General features: G+C 42.4%; 3 protein-coding genes across 7 annotated transcripts; 1 reads left to right on the forward strand and 2 right to left on the reverse strand.

Annotated features, from left to right (window-relative positions):
- The first annotated feature begins 57 nt into the window (after positions 1-57).
- LOC124052655 (katanin-interacting protein) lies at positions 58-15,429 on the forward strand. Of its 3 annotated transcripts, none has more exons than XM_046377150.1 (29): positions 58-273; positions 814-968; positions 2,323-2,411; positions 2,673-2,848; positions 3,273-3,385; positions 3,491-3,592; positions 3,748-3,897; positions 4,111-4,351; positions 4,618-4,749; positions 4,969-5,120; positions 5,362-5,468; positions 5,784-5,883; positions 5,997-6,206; positions 6,302-6,439; positions 7,356-8,211; positions 9,018-9,785; positions 9,876-10,084; positions 10,328-10,406; positions 10,500-10,677; positions 10,979-11,144; positions 11,350-11,516; positions 11,605-11,669; positions 11,923-12,033; positions 12,422-12,561; positions 12,657-12,758; positions 12,854-13,014; positions 13,192-13,221; positions 13,548-13,636; positions 13,788-15,429. In XM_046377150.1, exons 2-29 carry the CDS (start codon positions 957-959, stop codon positions 13,844-13,846), a joined length of 4,902 nt encoding a protein of 1,633 aa, XP_046233106.1. In that variant the 5' UTR covers positions 58-273; positions 814-956; the 3' UTR covers positions 13,847-15,429. The 3 variants fall into 3 exon arrangements, with proteins under 3 accessions (XP_046233106.1, XP_046233105.1, XP_046233107.1); XM_046377149.1 differs by having other exon boundaries at positions 850-968; XM_046377151.1 differs by lacking the exon at positions 13,192-13,221 and having other exon boundaries at positions 850-968.
- A 260-nt stretch (positions 15,430-15,689) lies between these two features.
- On the reverse strand, positions 15,690-17,836 carry LOC124052662 (cytochrome c oxidase subunit 6B1). The gene is made up of 4 exons (XM_046377170.1): positions 17,632-17,836; positions 16,762-16,875; positions 16,301-16,401; positions 15,690-15,956 (listed from the first exon to the last, which is right to left on the reverse strand). Exons 2-4 carry the CDS (start codon positions 16,865-16,867, stop codon positions 15,903-15,905), a joined length of 261 nt encoding a protein of 86 aa, XP_046233126.1. The 5' UTR covers positions 16,868-16,875; positions 17,632-17,836; the 3' UTR covers positions 15,690-15,902.
- Positions 17,837-19,161: 1,325 nt separating this feature from the next.
- Positions 19,162-25,524, reverse strand: fam234a (family with sequence similarity 234 member A). 3 transcript variants are annotated; one of them, XM_046377156.1, is made up of 12 exons: positions 25,176-25,524; positions 24,136-24,440; positions 23,944-24,054; positions 23,614-23,796; positions 22,965-23,089; positions 22,605-22,737; positions 21,876-22,008; positions 21,658-21,801; positions 20,944-21,025; positions 20,673-20,825; positions 20,492-20,594; positions 19,162-20,383 (listed from the first exon to the last, which is right to left on the reverse strand). In XM_046377156.1, exons 2-12 carry the CDS (start codon positions 24,404-24,406, stop codon positions 20,175-20,177), a joined length of 1,647 nt encoding a protein of 548 aa, XP_046233112.1. In that variant the 5' UTR covers positions 24,407-24,440; positions 25,176-25,524; the 3' UTR covers positions 19,162-20,174. The 3 variants fall into 3 exon arrangements, with proteins under 3 accessions (XP_046233112.1, XP_046233111.1, XP_046233113.1); XM_046377155.1 differs by having other exon boundaries at positions 24,136-24,437; positions 25,176-25,523; XM_046377157.1 differs by lacking the exon at positions 25,176-25,524 and adding an exon at positions 24,968-25,116 and having other exon boundaries at positions 24,136-24,437.
- Between the last annotated feature and the right edge of the window lie 57 nt (positions 25,525-25,581).

Here is a 25,581-nt window from a genome sequence, read left to right on the forward strand (position 1 = left end):
GCTAAGTTATGCTGAATGACATGCTTGCATAATGGTGTCTTCAGTGCGCCAGGAGTGTTGTTTTGCAGCACAAGGTTTTTGTGGATCGCTTGTTTGGATGTTGGAGCAGCTGGCAGAGAGAGAATGGGCTGGGGGCGTGTTTGACACTGATGCGGCTCTCTCCATTGGTGGATAGCTATCCTGGTTACCAACCAACAACTGGGCACATGAGAAAACACAGAAAACTCGTCAATTTCAAAGCTTATGGCTAACAAAGTACTGTTTCCGTAGATAGTAAGTATTTCTCTAATATTTGTTAGAAGTGTAATTAGGGGTGTACGAGAATACGAGAGGGAAAGGCAGTTTTTATGTCATTTATCGTTGTCTGGATATATGCTAACGCTAACTAGCGGTTAGTTAGCCTTTCAGTTTGTTATTAGCGTCAATGCTAACTGAGTTTGCTATCGTTGTCTCTACTAATAATAGCAGTAGCTAATTTGTACGATAAATGACCAACCTGCAATGGAGCAGGGTATTGGCAAAATATGTATTAGCTAGCCGTGTAAGGTTAAAATAGTCACAAATGTATAGCGTGTTAGCCATTAATGGCAAATAAGTCAATATGGCCAACGTTAAGTTACCACATATCTGTCAACTATACGCACGAATAGTCAGGTAAAACGAATTTCGACGAGAGCCTGGTTAAAACGAAATAAGGAAGCATTTGGTTCGGAAATAGCGGCTATTATGTATTTGCTTTGCTGAGTCGCCCCAGCGGGTGGGGCGACATTTTAAATGAACTGTATTCAAGGTAATTTGCTTTTCACGTGACAGGTAACCTTGGGGTTCTCATCTGTGTTCCCTCTGCAACGATAACCAAGCACAACACAGATTTCAATGATATTTTTAACAAAACATCAGCCCTCTCCAAAATTTGGCAGAGGGTTATGTGAACAGCCATCATCTGCAGCCACACAATGGATAACGAGGTCAGCAAAGATCGTTTTATTTAACGACTCATCTGCTCTGTTAGTAGTTTTAAGTTCACATAATCTGTCATATCCTTCTTGACATAACACATTATCAACAAGCTCTCTAATTTTTAGGGCATGCCATATTTTACAGCAGCGTCTCAGCTGTCTCTGTAATCTGTCACTAACAAGAACTGTCTGTTCCTCCTTCAGTTTTCTTTGCTTCTCCTCTGACATTGACAGATGCTGTAGCCTAATTGACATGTAGAAGCTAAGTAAGGGCTTTGTGATTTCTTTGCTCGTCTTGCATGACCATTTATAGAAATGGATTGGCATGAGCTGTAGATGGCTGTGTTTTGTGAACGATTGGTGTTCCTTCTAAGACACACTTACCTGTCTATTGTACTAATGGCTGATGCTCAAGGTAAACGTTTGAAAGACTGGAGCAGGCATGTTTAGAGAATAATGAGTCCAGTGATATCTGAACAAAATTCATTTCAGAGGATCGTGGTCTCCTTTGTTGAATCCTTGCTTTAGGATTCAGCTGATTTGTATATGTATTTTTATAATCTTAATGTGACCTTTAAACGTAAATGATCAGTTGTTCATCACTTTGAAGGTAGATGACATTTTGAGTGATGTTTCACATTTGTGGCATGTATTGCCAGGGTTAGTTTCTTTGAAAGGGCTGTGCTTTTCCAGGGACAAATCATTGTGAGATGTAATGGCTCTTATTTAAGTCGATCTATGACTCACATCTAATGGATCTTTGGCAGACTCACCTTTTAAAGAAGGCCCTGAATTTTACAAAAAATTGTTGGAATTATTCCACAGGGATCTTCGCCCATGCTGAATCAGTAGTTTTACTCATTTAATGCATAATTTTCAGCTGTGCTGTTTTGCTGTGATCCCTATTCTGCCACTCATCTCAAAACTGGAAGTATGCAGCCCTTTGGAGTTGACTAAATATTGTCATGATCTCAAAAACATCAGGAGAAAAAAAGCAGTGTTTTTATAGACTGTTCACAGATCGATGCACCTGGACTCCCAACAGCTTTAAAATTTGCACTGGTGTTTTGGTGATAATCAAGGGCTAGAAAGTGTTTCCAATTTTTGACTTCAGGATTGACGCTAATAGAATGTTTTTTCCACGTTGCATGCCTTGTATTGATGCTTTATTTACTCAAGACTGGAGGAGCATGTTGTTTACATACATTTTGATGTGTACAGAATACCGTGGATATTGAATGTAGTCTGTGAATGTGAATACCTGTGTGACAAGGAGGTGTATTTTAAGGTATGTGTTTTCCTCAAACAGCTGATGTATGCCTCTCTGTCTTGTGTGTGTGTGTATGTACTCATGCTCTTGAAGGAGAGTAAGACGTGCCAAGGAGAGAAACTTACCTCTGCTGTCGATGACACTCTGGATGAATATTTAATTGCCCTCCAGCACAAAAACAGGTGAAGTGTGAGCACAGGCTGCCGAGGAGAGACTGATTGTATTTCAGAGTGGAAGTGCACAACTCCTTCAGGACCTTTGGTGCTGCCGAATAGCAGCAGTGATTGGGTCTTTGCTTTGAGATACACAGAATTATTGTGTCAAATGTGACAGAATGGAGGCTAAAAAATTTCCTGAATCATGATCATGGCCATCTCAAACTTGTGATACACTGTTTTTATTGCTAATTGTCAATGTAGTCATCAGTTTGCTTTGCTCCTCAGGATCTTAAAGCGCCTTAAAGTCAAAGCCCCCAGGGAGATTGAGTTGGAGAAGCTTGAGCAGGGTTTTTCCATTTATCTTAATGGAGCAAATGCTGAAGCCAGTAGGAAGCAGCCCAAGAGCACCAGTCAGAAGTCTGTCACCTCTCCACCTGCTTGGAGACCTGCATGTACAGCAGGTATGCTGCTACTGGGCCAAAATAAATCCACAGACAATCAGAAATTAAAACTTGATTGTAGTCTCATCATTTTTTACTACTGTATTGTACAGGAGTATTGTGTTGTATTGTTCTTGGGCATTCAGTCATTTTTACAGTGAAGGCACCAGCTCATACTCTACTCTCATTGCCTCTGTCATTCCTCAAACCGTATGGAACAACAGCTAACAGCCGCCACTCCTCAGCTTGTGGTTTGCATGGCATGATCCTACGCTGAGTCCCAGTGAATAAATGATAGTGACAGTTGTAGCTGGCAGCTAGTTTTTTGGTCTTCCTCTATGTGCTGTGGACCATCTGCATACGTGACTGTGCATTCCTTCTCCTCTGAGGCAGTAGTCTCCTGCAAGCTGTTCATGTTCCTGTCTGTGCTGTTACTCATCTGCAGATGTCTGTAGAAGCGCCCACCAGCTAACTGAAGATAGCAGTGGTTTGGAGCAGACACACAGCAAGAGGAGCCACACTGCCCCAGGACAGGTTCAGAGGAAAGAATGGGTGCAGGTAGAGGCTTTCTAATTTCTGTATTGCATGCTAATATTGCAGTGGTTAAAAAATTTGTCTTTGAAAGTACACATATTAAAATATTTCCTTTTGTCATTTATACAGGATTCTGTCAGAATTCGAACAGAGGAAGGACCATGTTTGCTGGTTTCCCCAGAAAAGCGCTACTCCGAGGATTTTGAGCCCTACGAAAGTGTAGACATGGAGGTAGAGTGAAGACATGACAATGCCTGCTATTCCTGTGTGTGTGTGGGTGTTTTTTTCTAGGGGAGGGGCTATGTGTCAGATGCAGCTGTCTGTACTACTTAGCATCTCTTCATCTCTGCCATTTCCCCTTTATCCAATCACCTTGTTCCATATAGAGCTCCAACCAGCGCTCACCTCATAGTTCCCGCTCCCCAAGGGACACCTCCAAGCTGTCACGCTCGTTCAGCTCCAGACCTGAGAGCCAAGGGGGTCAAGCAGATCAGGAGCACAGTGAGAAGGTACTTCTCAACCTTGAGGAAGTGAAGGTGAGTGGAAGTAATAGTATGTGTTTTATCTCATTTTGTCAACATGTCACAGCATGTAGTGAATCGCCTTTATTTGCTTTATGCTCCTATTTTTCGGTGGTAGTCAAACGAATCAAGGGATGTCAGCGTGCATGGGCATATGGTTGGGCCCACAAGTGCTTACACTGATGACTGTGTGTATGGATGCATGCATAACGCTGACCTTTTAACTAGGTTCTGCGTCGGAGCCTGGAGGTTAGCATGCGGCGCAGCAGCCGCGGCTCAGCAGGGGAGGAGTCAGACGAGGAGTGGGTGGAGGAGCAGATTGAGAGGGAGGACAGCACTGAGAGTCTTGACGAACTGGGGCTGCCTCTCTCAACCTCCAAGTCCTCCTCCCACCGTCAGCCCAGTGGTTCCCATGGCCATCTTGACTCAGCAAACCTCATTGTTCTGGACTTTGGACCCTCACCTAAAGGTGTGCTTCAGCATTCACTTTCATATGGAAATTTAATATTGATTTCCAGGGTGAGTCTTAATTGTCCAGAGTGCTTCCATCTCCTCGTATCTGCTTCATCAGCAGTGACCTGATCACTCAGAGAATAGGCAACTGCATTAGCAGTCTGTGCACAGTTCAAGCGTTATGTTAGCCAGGCTCTTTGACCCTTTATGCATATAAACTCACAATATCACGTTGTGTTTGTATACTGTGAAAATTTTCCTCCTTTTCATCCTTTATTCCAGGTCGTAAGATTGAACGCTCTCTGTCTGCAAAAAGGAAAGAAACCATTGACACCTTTATACACACAAAGCCTATGTTGGTGAAGAGCAAAACATTAGATGGACCACCTTCCAAAGACAGCCGGGATGCTCAAAGTAAGTCTTTAAACATTTTGAAAGTGAAGTCAGTGCTAAACAAAAGTTCATTATTAACAAGCTCTAAAATGTGAGGTCTACACTGCTTAGAACGCAATTTTTTCATTTTGGAATAAAATTCTTTATACAAGCTCTTTTATACAAATGTTTTTGGAGATGGATCTGCTGGATAGCATGGTGCATGATTGTTGTTTAAAAGATGCATGTTTCTCGCTTAAGGGCCAAGGAGTCGCATAGAGAGGCCCCTGTCTGCAGCCAGAAAGGCTTCTGTTGAGGAGCAGGACCCAGAGGAGATGGCATGTAGGGTGCGCCAGGCCATCCAGAGAGAAAATGACCCTGTGCAGAGTCCAGAGGTCTTCAGCCGCAACACGGTCTGCCTGCCCCACACTGCACATGTCCCATCTCTGCTCAGTTTAGGCCACTACTTATTAAAAACGGTTACTACTGACTGTACTATTATAGTCTGACATCTCACTCTCCACCTCCTCCAACTCTACACATGTCCTGTATGTGCTCTTGATTTTAACACATTGATAATTTTATGGATTTGGCTTACATGTACACTCTGCCCCTAAAGCTTATGTATCTTCTATTTGGCTTCATTTTATCCAGGTCAGGGGACACCAGATGATGAATGGCTTAGTGCATCACAACATCCATGACAAGGATGAGAACAATGTCACTTTGGCCATGCAGAGGATCACAGTCATGGGTCCCAGGTATGCTGAGAGAATATGTCTCTTAAATACACGCATACAGTAAGTATATATGTTCTGGCTTCTGATGGACAGAAGGACATCTGGTAATCCTGTAGGGACAGAAACAACATAATAGTGTTTTATAGAAGCTAATGCCATCAGAGATTTATGGTGTACACACCCTCTGACCTTGAAGAATTATTTATCAGTGTAGCTGTGTTCAGCCATCTGAACACATCAGTTGGCTGAACACAGTTCCATCAGGTGCTTTGTCTATTGTCCCTTAACTTCATATTAGTATGAAGTATGAGCTGAGCGTGTCTTCCTTCTGTCCAGGCAACAACAAAAACTGCTGAAAGCCTTGGAGAAACTTGAAACAGGTCCCAGCTACAACATTGCTCAGAGTGTCAAAACAGACTATAGCAGCAAGCAGCCGGTGAGTCAGTAGCACTGCTTCACAGACCAGAATGAATAACTCAAATACTGCTGGGTGGGATGGAAACATAAGCACTCAGAAGCACTTGTGAATGGTTTGTGTTGTCGTTGCAGAGAAGGCAGTCCTCAGTAGAGGTCACCCCTGCTTTTTATGTTACCATGGAGATCCTGTCAAACTGGGGGAACGCTTTACAGGTCGGGCTGACTGAGTTGCAGTTCTTCTGCCTCAGAAACAAGAAGCTGTATGTGTCACCTCATGACTTAGACATCAGGAATGTTGACTACCCTGGGAATCTGGGGGCACTTGTGAATGGAAAGGTGAAGGTGAGTCACTGTCGCCTGCATCAGTCTAATGTTTGAATGATTTCTGCTGCACAAATGAACTATTACTGATTTCATCTGTTTTCTTGGGTTGACAGACCACCAAGGAACGTCACATGTGGACATGTCCTTTCCACCCTCCCATCCAGCTCTACTTTATCATCAGGAACACAGAGCGCTCCATTGACTTTGGAATATCACGCATCAAAATCTGGAACTACAACAGAAGCCTCAATGTAAGTGCTTGTTAAATTTTTGTTTATGTGTCTTCATAGTTGATAAAAAGATGAATTGCTAAGTAACACGTTTTGTAATCCGTTCCACTCATCTTTTGATTTATCCCTCTCTCAAGTTCATTTAGCTGTCCATGGCACTAGAGCTCATAAATCCAACATGCTTGTGTGTTGTCACTGTAATACGGGGTGACAGTATTGGTGTGATTACGTCACGGGGGGTGGGGTCTATTTTAGCAGTGGCTGTCTGAGCTGCCAGTCAGTCTGTCCAAATGTAGAACAGTGAGAGATTAGCCCCAGAGGATTAGTGTTAGGAGAAACGTGGGCTCTTGCCTCTGAATCTCACTGCTGCTCATAGAGGGGTAAAAAGACCCCATCATATCTCTTTCTGTGTTACTATCAGTTATCTAGAATCACTTGATGTCTTAAACCTGGAAGGTAAGGAACTGTTGGTGGGAGGTTCTAGGTTAGCCTGGGTGCATGGTGGTTTACGGATTTGAGTTTGGCTTTAGTTATTTATTAATGGCAACCATGACTTAATGCCTTTGAGAGCACTAATTACCGCTTGCTTGGAGAGCTCCTACTCTGTATGTAAGAAATAGATCAATCAGTGAATCAAAGATTTACTTTTTGGTCTATTTGCTTTTGAGTTCGCAGCTTCTGTTGCAATCTTCATACACTCAGTGTTGTTCAGTATACAGTTAGACATAATATGTAAAATATTTTCCTGTAATATCATTCAGCCCCAAATTCTTTGTGCTTGATTTGTTTGCATCTTGTATCTTGAATCCAACGATTTTGCGTAAAGCAAATATTAAAATTTAAAATTAGCACTATTGGATGCCAGAAGTCTAAAGGTGTGCAAAGTGTTGAATGAATTCATATATTCAGGTAAACAGAAGCTCTATTTTCTTTTTAGGATCTTGACATTGGTGCACGGCATATAAAGCTGTACCTTAACAGCACATTGGTGTTTGAGGGTGAGCTGGAGAAGGGCTGCGGTAACCAGATCTTTGATTACAGCACCTCAGTTGACCTCAAGGATTTCCAGGTCTCAGACTCCTTGTTCTCCAGCCCCGTGTCTTCAGGACACAGTCTACGGGGTGCCAGCCCCCAACGCCATGAGGACAGGAGGGGTGGGGAGGGCAGCAGCAACCATAGTTCAAATGTGCAGCCATCAGACACAGGAGGCCAGACTATGACAGACATGCAGGAGAAATCACATTCAGTGCTACCGCCCATCACCCCTTCACTGGTGGGTGTTTCATCCTCTGTTCGTCGCTCCTCCACGCAAAGAAACTCTTTTGACCTGTCTGCCTCTGAAGAGCCCCTCTCTCTCAGGCAGCAGGTGGAGCAGCCTGCATCCATAGAGCAGACAGTCACTACCCAGCCATCCTCCTCACGAGTGGCTCCCCAGTGGCTACAACCCCTCAACAGAGGAGCACCAGAGGGCTGCGAGGCCAGCAGGGAAAGGCCCCGGTGGCTGGTGCCTCAGCAATCTGCAGATCCTAAATCTCTGTCTGCCTCATCCTCTTCAATGCTCCCAGAGCTGCCGTGCAACCCAGGCCGAGTGTGTAGGGGTATGGAGAGGACAGTGAATGGGGGTCAGTGGAAGGCTAACTCTCTGGAACTGAACTGTGATTTGCTGGAGGAGCTTGGGGAGCCAAAGCCAGACAGGCCCATTAGTGGACGCAGGAGCTCAGTCCGAAACACTGCAGTCAGTGGCAGGCAGACAGAGGAGCAGCACCTCAGAGCTGCTGCACTGACAAACACAGGTATGAAAGTCTGCTACCTTCTGGTTTTAAAGTTGTGATACACAGAAACACAGAGGGATAACTTTATGTATTTTTATGTCTCCCTTATACTTTATCTTGTGCTTATTTTGTGCTATTCACATTCACACTGTATTCACTCTGAATTCAATTAATTAACTTTTAAACTGATAAACCTGCTTTTGTAATTCCCAATAAGAGATTATATTGGGGTAGTTCAACCAAATAACCATCAGCTAATGTCTCTGTGTTTTCTCCTTTTATTTAACTTCATCTGCCCTTTCTGCTGCATGTGGTTTTAGACACCTTGTCATTGGCTCCCTATATGAAGCACTCCACCCTTAGTCTCTTTTAGAAGTTAATCTGCTTGTTTTGAGACAGTCATCATGTAGAGCATGCGTATATGGGCTGAGGGTGTAGCATTATGTGTCACTGGGCTGGGTGAACAATGAAAGGGCTACTACTCATATAGTTTAGAGTCTTTACAGCACGCCTCTCTGAACAGCCATGCTTCTTGCTCCAGACTTTGTGCAGTGTAATGATTGTCCTTTTCTGCTGCTAATTAACTAATTGTCTTTTTATATATATTTTTTTAACTGTAACACAAAAATTTCATCTCTGCATATGTGTTTCTGAATTGCTGCAATTGCTGTCTATGCTGTAGAAAGACAAATAAGACTGTATTTTTGAAATTGTTGCTGCATGACCAGAGAGAAAAACATAAAGGCAGTTTGCAGTCATTAAAGGATTATGTACTTATTTCCTATGGCTTGTTATTAATTAAAAGATATTCTTTGTGTGTTCTCCAGAGGAGCCATTGTCATTGGTGAGCAGCAGCAGGAGACACTGCACCTCTCTGGCTCAGCTGCACAGCCAACAGGATGACACCCTTATGGAGTCCTGGGACTCCCTCACCAAGTTCAACCAATGCCAACGTGGACGCATCTCCAACATGGCCTTTGAAGGCGACATCTTTGATGAGTTTCTCCAGCGTCAGGGCCGCGGTCCACCCACAGTGCCAGTAAACCCCTCCACAGCACCAAGGAGCCCACTCTCCTCCTTGTCCACTCAGGGCGCACTGTGTGAAGGCCCTGATGATGATCCATCCATGGAGCGCGACGATGAGTTTGAGATCCCAGTGCTGCCCCGGGGCCAAAGACTGGTCATCAACATCCTGTCCACCTGGGGCGACCGCCACTACGTGGGCCTCAATGGCCTTGAGGTGTTCAGTTCCAGTGGAGAGCCCCTACAACCTGTTCACATCAGTGCTGACCCTCCAGACATCAACATTCTCCCTGCGTATGGCAAAGATCCACGTGTAGTCACTAACTTGATTGACGGCACCAATCGCACCCAGGATGACATGCATCTTTGGCTGGCTCCGTTCACCCCTGGTCGTAGCCACACCATCTACCTAGACTTTGGAGCCTCCTACCAGGTGGCCATGATCCGAGTGTGGAACTACAACAAGTCACGCATTCACTCCTTCCGAGGGGTGAGGGAGGTGGAGATGCTGCTGGATGGAAGGTGCATCTTCACGGGCGAGATTGCCAAGGCCTCTGGGACCCTATCTGGAGGTAGCCGAACAGAACAAGCTCACAAGTTTTCATGCTTCTTTTGTGTGTTGCTTTTGGTCATTTTTCCCCCAAACTTTGTTGTCTCTTCAGGGCTGGACCAATTTGGTGACACTATCCTGTTCACCACCGACGATGAGATCCTGGAGGCTATGTCTCGTTATGACGAAACCTTCCTCGGTGAAGGCGAGGGTCCTGAGGGTCTAGTTCATGAGGAGGAGCTGCAGAGACCACGTACCGCAGATGGAGAAGGAGAAGAAAGACCCTTCACCCAGGCTGGTTTCCGAGAGGAGGACTTCAAAGTACGTATAGGCCTTAGTAGGAGTTGTAGGTGTTTTAATCTTCATATGGTGTTTTTTTTATTTAGCATTATCATTAGTGTTAATTGTCTTATTTAAATGTTTGTAAATTTAAGCACCATACCTGACCAAACAAGACCCAGGACATTAAAACATCTGTTCAGCAAGGCGTGTTACTAGTTATCCCAGCATCAACAGGACAATGTGAAACAATGATGGTTTAAATGTATTCACTTCTTATCATAGTTAAAACTCCAGCTCAACCCAACTATGAGCCAGTCTGAGGAGAACATGGAGCATATTCCTGGGATGTACACTGGAAAGTGTGAGTAGACATTCAGCACCACCATGCCTTCACATGTTCAGTTCTCTTTTTTGCTATTTGGGAACTTAGATTAAGTGTCTTACTCCGCTCCAGGCCTTAGACTAGAGCTGGTGATGACTTGGGGAGACTCCCACTACATGGGCCTGACAGGACTGGAGGTGGTGGGGAAGGATGGAGAGAGTTTACCTTTAGACCTCAGTATGATGGCTGCCTCACCACAAGACCTCAATGACCTGCCTGAGTACCGACATGACCTGCGCACGCTTGATAAGTACGCCTGACACTGTATGAGACAGTTAAATCCTCTGACATTATTTATTCATGTTGTTTTTTATTTACGCAACAATAATGTAGCAGTCGTAAAATAAAAGTAAAAGTATTTTTTTTTTCTGAATGATCTTTCTCTTTACCAGTTTCCTCACTCTACTATTCATATATCTTTCTACATATTTTACACTCATGCACACTTTATTTTACCTACCCTGTTCTCAAGAAAAATCTTTCATCATCCAGACTCCGATCAGATCATTATTGTTTTGGTGCAGTCTTCAGTGTCTGTTTTCATTGCCCAGGCTTATAGATGGCAACAACATTACCACTGATGATCAGCACATGTGGCTGATCCCTTTCTCCTATGGAGAGCCCCACACCTTGAACGTGACATTCAGCAAGGCCCAGACCATCGCTGGACTCCGTATCTGGAACTACAACAAGTCCCCTGAGGACTCCTACAGAGGGGTGAGGCACTTGTTTGCTGTAAAAGTGCAGTTTTAACGAGAGAACAGTGTAAGGTGCCTGTAAAAGATAGTGATGGTAGCAAAAAGCTTGTATCAAATAATATAGTACTGTATATAGTAAACTTGTTTTTTTACATTTAACAAGAAAGGATTGATGCAGTAGAATATAAACAAAAACTGACAAAATCTCTGAATCTTTCTTCCAGGTGAAGGTCATCCATGTGTTCATGGATGATGTTGCAATCTCCCCATCTGAGGGATTCCTGATCAGGAAGGGACCAGGCAACTGTCACTTTGACTTTGCCCAGGAGATCCTCTTTGTAGACTTCCTCCAGATGCCTACCGACAACAAGAGTGCAGAGGACTACTACAAGTAGGGACCAGAAATTTAATGAGCGCATACTGTCTTTTCATGCCAAAGTTTGAAAACGGCATTAATAAATTTGTCATCCATAATTCAGAGGAAGTTCTAAAAGACGAGAACAGGCCAGCATGGATTACGAAGCTCCCATCATGCCTTGTGGATGTATCCTTCTGACATGGACATGTGGGCGGATGTGTTTAATGCCACTGTGTGGATTGTTGCTTGAGTCACATCGGATGTGGATGTTGTTTGTATGTTTGTCAATAGTTTGCTCTGCATTGAACAAAATAATTTATATGTATGAAGTGGAGTGTTGATATTGTGCACGACATAGTAAAGAGGGAGTGACTTTAAACCCAGCCCAGGCCTGATGTGTGCTATACATGCTGTATGTTCCTTGACCTTGGCCCATCAGTCATCTTTCAGCTGCAGCTGTTAACAACCTGGGGAGACCCGTACTACATTGGCCTCAACGGCCTTGAATTTTATGACCAGAACCATGAGAAGATCAGTCTCAGTGACAACAGTATCCTTTCTTCATGCACCAGTCTTCACTAGCCTAAACTATTTTCACCTGCTAGAATATATTCATAATAATGCTAATGTTTTCACTTTTAATCTTATCAGCATTGAGTTTAGACAGTGTCATTATTAAAATCTACCTGATATCATGATAACTGTGTTTTAGTGTCGGTGTTACATTTATTTTGTGGAAATTTGGACATGTTTCTTGATGCTTCATGATGCTTTTATGTGTTGTGTCAGTGCCAGCAAAAAATGTCTATGAAAGGTTAAACAACTTAAAAAGATCGTAACTGCCACGCAGTTGTCCCGGGTGCTAAATTAGTAGAAGCTGTTGAAGGAATATTAATGGGTATGAATTTATATCTGTTCCTGAACGTTATGTCCACCAGACATCGCTGCTTTTCCAGACAGTGTGAACGTACTGGACAATGTGAGCGGTGATGTGAGGACTCCTGATAAATTAATAGACGGAGTCAACAGTACCAACGATGGAAGACACATGTGGTTAGCCCCGGTGCTCCCTGGACTGGTGAGGATTTCAGAGAGAGAGAGAGGAAGAGCAGTTCAGCTGACACACTGCTGAGTTTCGAAATACATTTGTCTGAGTTGCTTGTTTCCACGCAGGTGAACCGTGTGTACGTCATCTTTGATCAGCCAGTGACAGTGTCCATGATCAAACTGTGGAACTATTCAAAGACACCACAGAGGGGAGTAAAGGAGTTTGGGGTAAGCGTCTCTGTGTGCTGTGAGCTGGACGATCATTTTTGTTTTACATTTAGACCTCAAGCTTCAATCTGTATTTCTATTATCTGTGTGTGCAGCTCCTGGTGGATGACCTCCTGGTGTATAATGGCATTCTGGACAGTGTAAGCCATGTGGCACGTGGCATTCTGCCCACCTGCGATCCAGTGGTGCCCTACCACACCATCCTGTTCACGGACAACTCCTACATCGCACACCGTGAGAGGAACACTGTCATCAGGTAGTTGAATATTTAGGATGTAGGAGTATGGTTGTCTTAATTTGACAAATGAAAGTCATGAGACAAACTAATGAGATGAGAGAAACTAATGGATTGACAAGGGAGGTTAGATTTCAGCTCCATTATCCCAAAGTTGGTGAGTTGTTTTGAACAGAGATGTGCTCTTCTCCACCTCAGCCCCCGTGGCAGAAGACACCACCACCAACAGTGAGTAGCAGAGCCCCTGAAAGCCCCGTGTCAGCACCTCCCTGTGGTCAATCCCTGTATTGAAGATTCCTCCAGTGCCCTCAAATGCCCTCCAGCCATCCCACACCCTCCTTACCACATGCTTGACTTGTGATTCCTGTGTCCCTCCTCTGTACCCTTCTCTTTCCTCCGTCACCTCTAGCTCCATCTTTGGTCTCAAGGCCAGGACTCGCTGGCTTCAAGCTTTGTTATTAGTTAGCCCTTCATTTTGTGTCATTCCCTGTTCCCAGTTTTCCATAGGTGACATTCACTTAAAAGTTTTTGCTGTGTCTTCATTTTTGTGCCAGTAATTACATGGAGGAGGATCAGGATGTGAAGATGACCAATGAGAATCAGATAGTCCATCACAATAAGAAGAAGCAAACAGCAGATCCAGGTGAGTCAGGAAAACAGCTAGACTTTCTTTTTTTTTACTTTTTTTTTTAAAATTTCAGGCAAGTTTGAAAATGTCAATCACCCGTCAGAAAAGTAACTACTGAGTAAAATTGTAATGGACTAAAAAAGTTACTTATTCAACCTCAATGCAGCTCTTCGGCCTAAAACCTGCATGACTGATGGCGGGAAGCATGGAAAGCGGAGGTACTGATGGACAGGTGACTGACTGACAGATGTGGATTCAGTAAGAAAATGTGACCCCCTTGTTTTTTTGGTGGGTGAAAACTTTCCAAAGCAAAGCAACCCAGCTATGGTCCAGACTGAGGAGGACGGAGCTTTCACAGAAAACAATGGGTTTGCACACACACACACAAACACACGATTCCACTTGGTTGGTTGGATTACTCCCCTTCCCCTTGCTGTGAAAACATGCCCAACCCCAGATACATGTTATGCTGAACACTTACTGTAGTACTGTATGGTTATTCCAGTTGCCCCCCCCCCCACACACCCCCACAGTGCCAGGATAAACCTGTGAGGCTGCATTTTTATCAGCCCTATTATTGTGCCTAGTACTAAACACTATATCTGTGGCTGCTACTTGTGACTTTTGTGCTGCATATTTAAATGCTGCTTGTGGATTGTAAATACTGAAAAAAGGGGGGGAAAGTTCCAAAGCCACATTAATACACCCTCACATCAGGATGTGGCCAATGCTACATTTGTTATTTATGACTTTTATCCACTGATGAGCCTAGACGATCAGCTCTTTGCCTAATGGATATTAGGACTGACCTGACTAACACCACCCCCATGCACCAACCAATCGTAATGCTATGCAGACACTGATTTATATCTATTAATAATTTATATCTGTTGGCTAATATATTTGAAAACTTAATGGTTTTCCTTGGGGAGGTGCTTCCACTGATGTTTTCACCTTCGGAAGATTTATATGGATGGCTTAAGTGGTACACTTGTAGTTGAAAAACAGTACAGTGGTCAAATTTTTGTACATTTCAGCTTGATTAAAATTAAAACTGAAGCTTCAGGCTCCGCACTTGAATATTTGACATATATTTGGTTTCACAAAATTAGGTCAGTATATTTTTCCTGCATAGCGACAGGTTGAAAAAAGTAAACTGTTTGCAATCCAAGTGACCTTTTATTGAAGTTGCTGTATAAGTTAGATTATTTTGGAAGCAAACATTTCTTGAGCTAGTAAAGCAGTTTCAGTTGTTTGGAAATGGAAAAAAATAAATCTACATTTGTGAGTTTAGATGACAAGTAGATTCAGTAACAGGCAACTTCTAATATGCAAATACTATAACTTTACCTCAAATTGAGAAGAAAAATCTTTTAAAAGGGATTTATCTGATTCTACCTTCACTATAATACTTGATGTTGTTATGTTCATTCACTCAGTATTTACTGTACTAACTTGTTGCATGGGAAAGTCTTTTCAGCATTAGCTGCTGTTATCATCTATAATGTTAGATACTTTGGGTTTGGAAGAGTTTTTACTGCTTCATTGAGCCCCAATATAAACAGTTTCACACTCCTTACTCATAACAGGAGTAATTGTACATGAAATGCAGTTTTATGTATTTAATTTCAGCGTGTCCAACTGCAAAAATAGTCATTACTCTGTAACTCAGTCCTGCATTGTTGGGTTTTGGCTATTATTGTAGTGTGGCGTTTAGTGTTTTGAAATATTTAATTATTTTTCTAATCTCAATTAAATATGTATATTTGATGTAGGTTTATTTGAATGAATAAAATTTTCAAAATAGATTGGTTTACATTTGTAGTTCTTTTTCTTTAAGGCTGTCAGTATGAAGGCATGACGGGACCACAAAGAGCTGCTCAGAAAAAAACAAAAAAACCAAAACAAAACAAAACTTAAATGCAGGTAAATGACCTGATCTTAACTTTGTGCTACAGGCCTTTATGCTTAGATTTTCATGTCCTTGCTTGACACTGTTGTGAACGAACACAAACTATTTGGTTGGATGGACACCATAAAGAGGGAAAAACATGATGGACAACTGAGCTACTTAAATATATCCTGAGATACTTTAATGCAGATTCTGCTGTACATTTCATGATATTTATAAGGAATGGCCATTCGGTTATAGAGTGCTCCGAGGACAGAGCATCAGTGGAGCAAAGGTGGTGATGGAGACACATGAACTCCCACCACTTGAACAAACATTCAGTTGAGAAGATTACATCTTCGCAGACCAACGGTTCTGGAGATGGCAGTGTTAGATTTTTCCTGGAAAGGTCCCCTCTGCTCTCTGGTCATCCCATTTTTGGACCTAATGGGACAAAATTTAAAACCTGTTTTAGGACGCAAACATTCTTTTTGAATTCACAAAAGTTCAGTGAGTGAATTTTCCTTATTTGGCTTGAGAAATGTTTAAAGATAGAACATCTACATTGTGTAATTTTGACCCGAACTCTTCATGTTGTTTTGATTCTCAGGGCGAAGCAGAGACTCACAGGAATGTGAGGAACGATCAAGTTGTTTGACCCCTACTAAACAAACTCAGCCCATAAAGGGGAAAGTACAATGTACATGTGTCCAGTATACTAGTCCTCCTTCCTGGGTGTCTGTACAGTGGTTTCTCTCATTAAAAATAAATACATAAAAATGATTTACCCAGGAGATAGGGCAGAGTGATTTGTAGACCCTTTTGTACCAGTCACATGGGGTATTGTCAACTCCTTTGGCGTCCAGAGCTTTCTGGCAGCGGTGATAGTCTATTAATAGAGAAACAAAAACAACAATGAATATTTATAAAAGCACATGGACTCAATCCAGGTTTCATGGTGAAGGGCCATGTCAGAAGCCCTTTGAGAAATCACCTTCAGCCCAGAGAGTCAGGATGAACACTCCTAAAGACCTGATTTAGGCTTCGAGGTGGACCTATTTCACCAGTCTTCAAGACTGCTTAGTACATTGTTCATCAAATGTATAATCTACAATATTTTATTATATCTTAACATCTTAATGGAAGAGCAGGTCCTCATAGTTTTAATTGGTTGTTAAAAGAGTATCTTCATGTACAAAGAAACGTAATGAACACAGCTTACTGCTTTGACCTTGACATGCAGTCTTACCCAGGTAGTTGGACCAGCAGTTCCTGGTCTGGTTCTGGTTGGGGAATCTGGCATCAAAGGGGGCAGTGCGATAATTCTCAAGTTTAGTCTTAATGTCCTCGGCCATTTTCACCTCTGTCAAGAGAATATGAGCTCATGGATACACAAAGGATTGTTTCGTTTCAAACGTATAGACCCATTTATTGTCAGATAGAGCGAGACTAACATGTATGCACCGACAGCTGTTGCACAGGTGTGCAGATAACCTGTGCGGTGTATGTACTGACTTCATATGGAGGGTCTGTAGCTGAGGATACGCAGCGACTACAGCCTCAGCAGAGGACCGCTATGGGGGGGTATCGGGGTGCTGCATGCGGCACCTTAAGGATCTTTCTAGAAATGTAGCACTTCTGTCAAATACTCCTCTCACAGAGCAAATCTGTACCACAACACCTTATTATATAGGCGGTCGACTGTCAAGCAAGCGCCTAATTATAGGATTCTTACCCCAAAATGCGAAAATCACATACGTGTTAAAACGATATTGGCAGGCGCCTTATCAATAGCCTTGTTCACCAGGCCTATACAAGCATTTCCTCCTAACAACCCAGTTTCTGTTTCCTTTTCATTCGAACAAATAACAGGCTACTCTTAGTCTCCAAGGTGTTTAATAATACACTTAATAATACAGCTTGTGATAAGAGATTTAAATAGAAAAATCTACAAACGCAACTCAAATTGGTGTTCTCGTTTTCAGACGCTGTGCGGCTGAGTCTTTTTTTTTTTTTTTTGTATTGTCTCAAAATATACACATTAAATTACACGAGGCGTGTGTTTTTAGAGAAATAGCTAAAAACAGAGAAGAAATGAAGACATGCAAGTTGACGTTACCTTGTGTGATAGTTGCTGGCTGGGGCTCAAAGTGACTTTTATACCGGACGGTGAAAGTGTGTCGCTCCTCTGATAAGCAGCGCGCGCGCCTCACGCTACAGTGTGGAGACGTTAGCAGCCGTGCAGTGCGATCATAGAGGTATGGCCGCCTCAGGTCACATTGAAATGACAGCTCACGGCTCGCACTGTCTGCTTCACATGCGGTGTTCGCACAGGTGACGTGCGGGGTGAACCGAGGTAGCCCGCGAAGGCAGCATGTTTAATGTAAAGTGGTTTAAATCATGTTTCACACGCATCTGTTAACTTTTCTTCACAGGCGGAAGTATCCTGCCATTTCAGTGTATGTGTTAATTATTAATGGGTATTAATGGTAGGCGGTAGGTGTTGTTCTTAAATGGAGGGATACAGGCAATGGTGCGTTATTTGTGCTCCAGATATTCTTTATTCGGAAGAAAATGTGAGCGGCTGGCAAATGCTCAGGTTCTCCAAACCAGGAACTCTGTCAAGGAATTACAGCAGCCAGGTCATGTGGGCCGATCTGTCTGTGAGTCATATCAAACTGTAGTACAGGGTAGTAAAGAAAAGCGCACAGTCCTGTTGATGTCTGCACGGTTACAGCCCAAAGGAAATAAAAAACGGGCCAGTTTCATCTAACTTAAGGAGCAATAACTTCACAATCCCTGCTTTTCTGGTAGGATGGCGAATGGATAAATGCATCTATCCAGCAGTCATCATGACAGTGCGGTTTGTGCGCCTTTCCGCCTCGTATCGCGATCCCTTCCAGCCTTGTCCTGCCTTGCATGGTTTTCCAAAAAAAAAAAAAAATAGAGAAAGAAAGAAAAGTCAGGTACGACAGGCTTCGTGTCTCATGATCCGGCTATTTCCTTTCCTTATAGAGAGAGGCTTTCCATTCCCCAGAGTAATTGAGGAGGGCAGCAGTCGTGCGTCATGGTGACCTAACAACGCGATGGAAATATTTAGGGAGTAAATTGTACTGAGCAACTCCCCTGTGATACGTGACTGACTTCAATACATTCATGGACAGTGAGACACACGGCGGCTCTGCCCGCGCTTTAGTGCGCATGGTCGCGGTGGTTTGTGTCCACGTTACACCACAAGAGGGCAGCAAAGGTTTGCTTTTCTGTTATGGATCATGACGCAAACGATTTGAATTTATGGGGATGCTGGGCATTTCATTGCTTGCTATAAAATATTTAACAAGGCAATAGTTTAAAGAGATATTATAAATGACCAACAGTAGTTAATGAGATGACTATATATTGTAAATTAATATGCTTTTTTGGTCAGGCTTAATGGCACCATCCGTAGTGAAGAAAGAATAGCAAAGTCAGTGTTTCACCTCCTTTCAGAAAACACACAAGATTCATGATTAAATGTAAAAAGGAGCAGGAGACTAATAAAGTGCTCATGCTCTCAAATTAGGTTTGGTTTATTTGAAAGCTGCCAGTTATTTTCTGCTTACCGTATTAGCTCTCATAATAAGACATCTTTGAAATTACACCAAAGCTGTTATTTTAAAAATTATTTAATGCTGCAAAAAATTTAAAACACATCAAGTCAGAAAGAAAAGCCAGCTCCAACAAAGGCACATTCCACATCTTCAATATACTAATGTACAGCAAAAACAAGAGCCTCAATATCACTTATCTAATATTCCCATCACTTAAAACATCTTTTTAAAGGAGTTGTGAACCCACAGCAATAACTCAATATTATGGAGAACCTTTGAGACTCAACATGGAGTGCAACAGAGGTTTAATCAGTGTGCATTTCAGAGCATCACTAGTTACAGCATCTTGGATTAAGTACGTAAGGAACATGCTTTTTATTAGAGACAACAGTACCATTTAATAAAAGAAAGAAAACAAAAACAAACAAAAACCATAACCATGTTAAGTTTTCAGTAAGGTCAGAAGGGTTTCTGTCATCTTTCAAGTTTCAGTGTCCACATTTGTCTATACAGTTTGAGGAAATTTACCAAAAGAAAAGAAGCCCTATCACTGTATGAGCAATAAGGCTGCTATAATTTTAAATATTCAGAACTAGCACCTGTTGTTGCAGGCATCTGCTACCTTTAAAGCCCAGTGCGACATAAAGTTGCATAGATCTAAATAATAATCCAGCCTCTGCGATTAAAAAAAGAGCATCGCTTTGATAGGTGAAAGTGCTCGAAAAAATACAGCACGGCAGGTCCTATGGTATATGGATCTATCAGCAGGAGAACAGCAATCTGTGCTACGTGATTGTCAGGGGCCAGTAGCTCTTTGGACACTAGATAAGATCAAACTCATGATAGTATGCAGTCAAGTCTGGAAATAAATGTCTGATTTGTCCAGTGGAGATTAATGGAAGAACCCCATCAAAGCAAGTCAATCCAAGTCTCTAAACACAAAGGATTTGTTTTGGTTGTCAGCAGCTGGAAAGTCATAGCTAGTGTACACACTTTGGTTTTCGGAGTTCAGCTGTGCCAAAATGGGCTTAACACTGAGGACGTACTGCCCACGTTACAGTCGACCCTCTCACTAATCGCTGAAGCGGAGACGGCTGAAGGCCTCTTTGATGTTGTCGTTGGTCTCTGAACCTCCGCCGGTGCCAATACGGAGCACGTTGCTGTGAGAGACGTCTTGCTTCATCTTTCGCTTGCTGAGGACCACCGTGCCTTCACTTCCCTCCTTCCCGGGACCTGTCAGCAGGATGTAGGCAGCATGGCGTCCATGCTCCAACAGTGTGGCTAAGTAAACACACAGATACAGGTCATACAAAGAGCTCTGTTTCCACATCCCTCCGACCACTTACATGTTGTAGGCGAATGATAATTTTGTCATAGAGCAAAAAGCACCTTTGAATGTTACGATGTGGTCAACGGAACTGGTCGACTCAAGGAGAACTTTGGAATAGAGAGGATGGAGCATGTAAGAGCGCCGGTCGCTAATTAGCGGTACCTGGGTGGAAACATTTGAGTTCGATTAACATTTTGTGAGAAATCTGTTAACATCTTTCAGTAAAAGCAGAGTACTTACAGATGAGTTGGTCTCTGAGGGCATCATGCCCCAAAACACGAAGATCGAGAAGGAGTTGGTGGTGTATATTGAGGCGGGTCGCGGCGAGTTAGGAGTAGCCAAGAGGTTCACTTCCCACAGCACACCACCAGACTGCCCATCAAGAATTATAACCTACACACAAGGCAGACCGTGGTGCAGTTACTGGCACAGTTAATGATTCAACTAGATCAGCATATGAGAGATGATACACACAGAAAATAAAATGTAAGAGAAATAAGACCAAACTTACCCTCTTTGTGTAGTTGCCAATATCGTCCTCGACCACAACATCGAGTACGCCGTCTTTGTTAAAGTGACCAAAGGAGGGCTCACTGTCAGGACGAGAAAAGGGGAGAAGACTTATGTGACTCAAGCCTGGCTATTACGACAACATATGGGTTACTATGATATTTTAGGTCCTCTCCAAAGACAGTGTAACCATATCAGGGGCTGACAGGATTGTTGATCAGTACAAATGACTCGTAACACAATATGTTACTTTGTGTATTGTTTCATCAATGGACATTCAGTTAGATCTCCTTTATAATCACCTCTGGCTTACTTTTTCAACTGCACATATCTAACCATTATTCCAAATTCTGACTGGCAAACATAAGATGAGATAACAGTGATTTGTTTAAAAAGAATTTCAAAATATTTACTGGCCAATTATATGTTAATGTTCAACTCCAATATTCATTTTAAGGCTTGAACAGTTAACGTCATCACTTCATCTGCTGATTATTGTCTCAATAAATTCATCATTTGGGTTATGAAGTATCAGCAAACAGTGTAAAAAGCCCACACTAATGTACTGTATTGGACCAAAATCCAGCAACATTAAGATTACTGTCATAAAAGACCATTATCAAAATAGCTGCCAGCTGATTTTAATTAAACAACTGCTTATTTCCGCTTTAAGTAATTTGTACAGGCAATATAAAGTAACAAAGAGGAGGGTTACCTGAGGACTGAGCTGATATTGAACCTCCACAGCAGCTGCAAATTCTTTCCACTGATTAATGCCACTTCCTTCCCAGTCACAAGCAGCAGATTGGGCAGATCATCTGTTTCTCCTGCTTTTAGCACTTGTCTCACTGAGTCAGACCTACAATGATAATGATAAATAGTAGTAAAAGTCTCAAGCTACAAGCGATATTCACCAGGTTAATGTCTTCTTACTCATAGATGGGTACAAGGCCAGATGTTGGATTGGCATTCTTCTCCCAGTGTTTGTCCTTTTTGAGACCCTTCTCCATCCCTGCTTTAGCCTTGGCAGCGATCCTCCACAGTGCCCATCCATACAAGCCAGTGTCTGTGAATAAGCACAAGATTACTCACTACTACATCAAGTTGTGAGTAAATCCAAGTGTATATATCTGTGTATCTGGTGGAACTTTTAGTTGTATTTTTATAAAATGAAACTAAAATGAGATGACAAACTGTCCAATAAGAATACAAATGGGACTTTGTGAGTGTATTAAAGTAAACTACTTCTACAGGCGCAAACGAAGCTGTGGCCCTGGTTTCCACCTGACATGAAAGAAGTATTTCACCAGTGGAGAGATGGTCTTTTCATAAAGCGTTGCTGTCTGCGCAACAGAAAGAAGTATTTTTAGACTGAAATGGGTGCTACGTGACCAGAGAAAACAGAGAAAAAGGCTGTGATTTTCCCTTGTGCTCCAAAGACAGAACACCTACCACTGAACTAGACCAGTAAACAACTCATGAACTCAGAGTTGTTTACTTGTGGTCAGATTGCCCAAGGCACATGTTGATGGCAGATATAAAGGAATACTGCAAGGTTACTGAGCAGGATGGCTGAAAGAGGAGTAAAGAGCTACAGATGATATATTGTTCATATTGTCCAGGACGTTTTTTTGATACAGTGCAATCAATTCACATACAAACCTTTTTGTAGTAGTACATAATGTGAACCCTCTGTAGTGCAATAAAGAAGATGATTGGCTGTCTCTGGGGAGTCAAGAACCACCGTAGAGCCAATCTGAACACCCGTCTTCCCTGAGAGAAATACCACCTGAGTCTGCAGATATGATGAGAGATATGAAATTGGGTGAATTCTATTTTTCTGACACATCAGCATATTGTTTCACTGCCAATGCTTATTATTTGCATATTTGATTCTGGTTACAGCAGATTGTTATTAAGAAAAATTCTAAAAAAACAATGTGATTCAATTCTTACATAGTCAGAAGTGAGCAAAGAAAGGAGATAAACGTGGGTGTGATGAATAAAAGTACTTGTATTTACCTGTGTGTTGTCAGATGCCACCAGAGCCACATCGATGACCTTGTCCTCATCCAGATCTGGGACACTAAGAACAGGCACAGTGCTGTGCAGACCAGAAGGCTGATGCTGCTGCCACCTCACCTCACCTGTACACACACACACACACCACATAGAAGCTCTCAATCTGACTGAGTTCATTCAATTTTATAACAAGATCTAAAGCTTTCTTTTTCGAGCAAGAAAGTTCATTCTTGATCTTGAAGTGTATAAAGTATATCTATCTATCCTGGAAATAGCAGACAAAATAATCGTAACTCGAAGCTCACTTAGTAATTTTTCGCTGAGCTTTTAACTGCATCTCAGGGATCGTCAGGAAACTGACTCTACTCAGTGAGCAAAATACAACTTTCTTATCACCGAAACTTATTTCTTTAATGTTCACAATGCTTTAGATCTGTTGTTATTAGAATCTGACCTGAGGACACTATAAAAAAATGAAAGCAATACATAGACTGCAGCAATTTTCACAAAAACTCACTCTCTCAAAACTACAAGTTATTTTTGATGCTATGACTCCAAAGTAAAACTTGTGATGCACTTACACATACTGTAGTATTCATAATACAGAATACATTATATTTACATTAGTATATATAGTACTTTCACTAACCAGTGTATTTGTCAATGGCTGTGAGTTGGTCAGAATGGGACAGCAAACAGTCCCAGGTTCTACTTGTGTCTCTGTCCAGACCACACTGGGCCCAGTGGAACTCAGGTTCCAGCGGACGCTCCCACAGGGTTGCTCCATCTGTCCCATCCACTGCTAACACAAACACACATGGCGAGGGAAGACCTGGGGGAAAAAACAAAACAAAACATAGAACAACAGCATGTCTGAATTACTCAACAGAAACATAGAATACAGAGCCACCGTATAGAGAGTAATCCAACTCTTCTTTCTTCTTCTTCTCAGAAAAGTTAATTTAAGAACACTTTATACCTGCACCAGCACACGTCTTGTTCGGACTGGCTTCTGTGTTTCTGAGGATGAACAGGACATCCATCACCTTGTCCCTGCTTGCATCTTCAGTAGCTAAGAAGTCATAGGTTGCTACAATGGAAGAGAGCGTAATAGTTAGTCTGACATTTAAAACGCAAATACACTGTATACACAGAACGTAACTGTACACACCTGCTTCAGAAAAAGTCCTGTTCCAGGAAACAAGATACTGTGGTCTGACAGGACAGGGGATGATGAAGGAGAAAGCAAACACTATGGTGAGGCATAGGAACAAGGAGAGGAAGAAGACTGCGGTTCGCCAGTGGGTCAGTTTAGCAAAACCCAAAACTTCTTTGCAGCTCTTCTTCTTCAGCTCTGTTGCTGATGGTGTCGTTCCTGTCTCTACCCCGTCCTCTCCTCTCTTCAGAGGGTCACCCTCTGTGGCAGCACCTGCGGTCTCCATTGTCGCCTCAATGCATTACCGGCCCACAGATCTACTCCACAGGAAAAAGAGCTTCCAGTAAATCCCTACCTCAAAATAATGCTGGTTTTCAATATACATTTAACTGACAAAATCCTGTTTAATGACTTCACAGTTAACACTCTTATCACGGCATACAATTTGCTTCTGCATCTGTCTCACTATGGAGTCAACTACTAACATGCATACGTCAAAGTAACCAGCAATAATAACAGACCAAACTCGCTGGCATTATATGAAAAAATACCGAAGGCAGCAATGTCTGTCAGTCCAGCTAGTTCTGCTGCATCAACCTTTGTGGATCTAAGCCTATTCAGAGGTGCCAGCACTGAGTCCAGATATTTCTCAACACAAAAACAACAAACCCATAATGAACTATTATTATCACATTGGCTGGCACACCCTGTTACGTTTCCCCTACTCAACGGCGTATTACTCTTAGAACTACGTGTTACCAGCTTAACACAATACAGAAAGCTATCAAAATCATTTAAAAGTCAGTGAGTTTACCACACGATGTTATGCAAGTAGCCGCAAGAATACCTGCTCCGAGTAGTTCAGTGTCGGATAGCTATCACTGTTAGCTAGCTTTGGTTGAGAAAGTTCACGGTTAACACATAGTTAAGTTGCTAACTTGTTGAACAAAGCCCTGGTACTGCAAAATCCTTAATACAGCGTAACATTATCACCAATGTCTAGTCACTTGAAGTTCAATGTCCACTGCAAGAACACCTCGAGAAAAGTTTCTTACTTTATGGTCCAATGTAGTGTTGGGTGGTCACTGGTGCGGCTAACTGTGGGTAGTAGGCCTGACACACCAACAAAGCTGCTTGTCAACCCTAGCTACGTAAACAAATCACAGGCAAGTCCACTGTTGTAGTGTGGTTTCATTGCCTTAAGTTTGTCTCTCGGGCAAAGCTTTCTCCTTGCCTACATTAAAGGTTTAGAGACCGAACAATGTCATAACCCCAAACTACGGCACCAACGTAAATACCAGCCTTCTCTAACCTAAACATGAATGTAACTTATAGTTAAGGGTCTAACAATGAACCATAATATATGAAGAACCGCTGCCTGAAAGGCAAAGCTCAGGGCGTATGGACCCACTGAAATTAGGCAGTTGTGATTGGTCAAGTTACTTGTTCTTAAATGCTGTG

Source organism: Scatophagus argus, chromosome 21 (genome assembly GCF_020382885.2).
Source record: "Scatophagus argus isolate fScaArg1 chromosome 21, fScaArg1.pri, whole genome shotgun sequence".
Lineage (NCBI taxonomy): Eukaryota > Metazoa > Chordata > Actinopteri > Scatophagidae > Scatophagus > Scatophagus argus.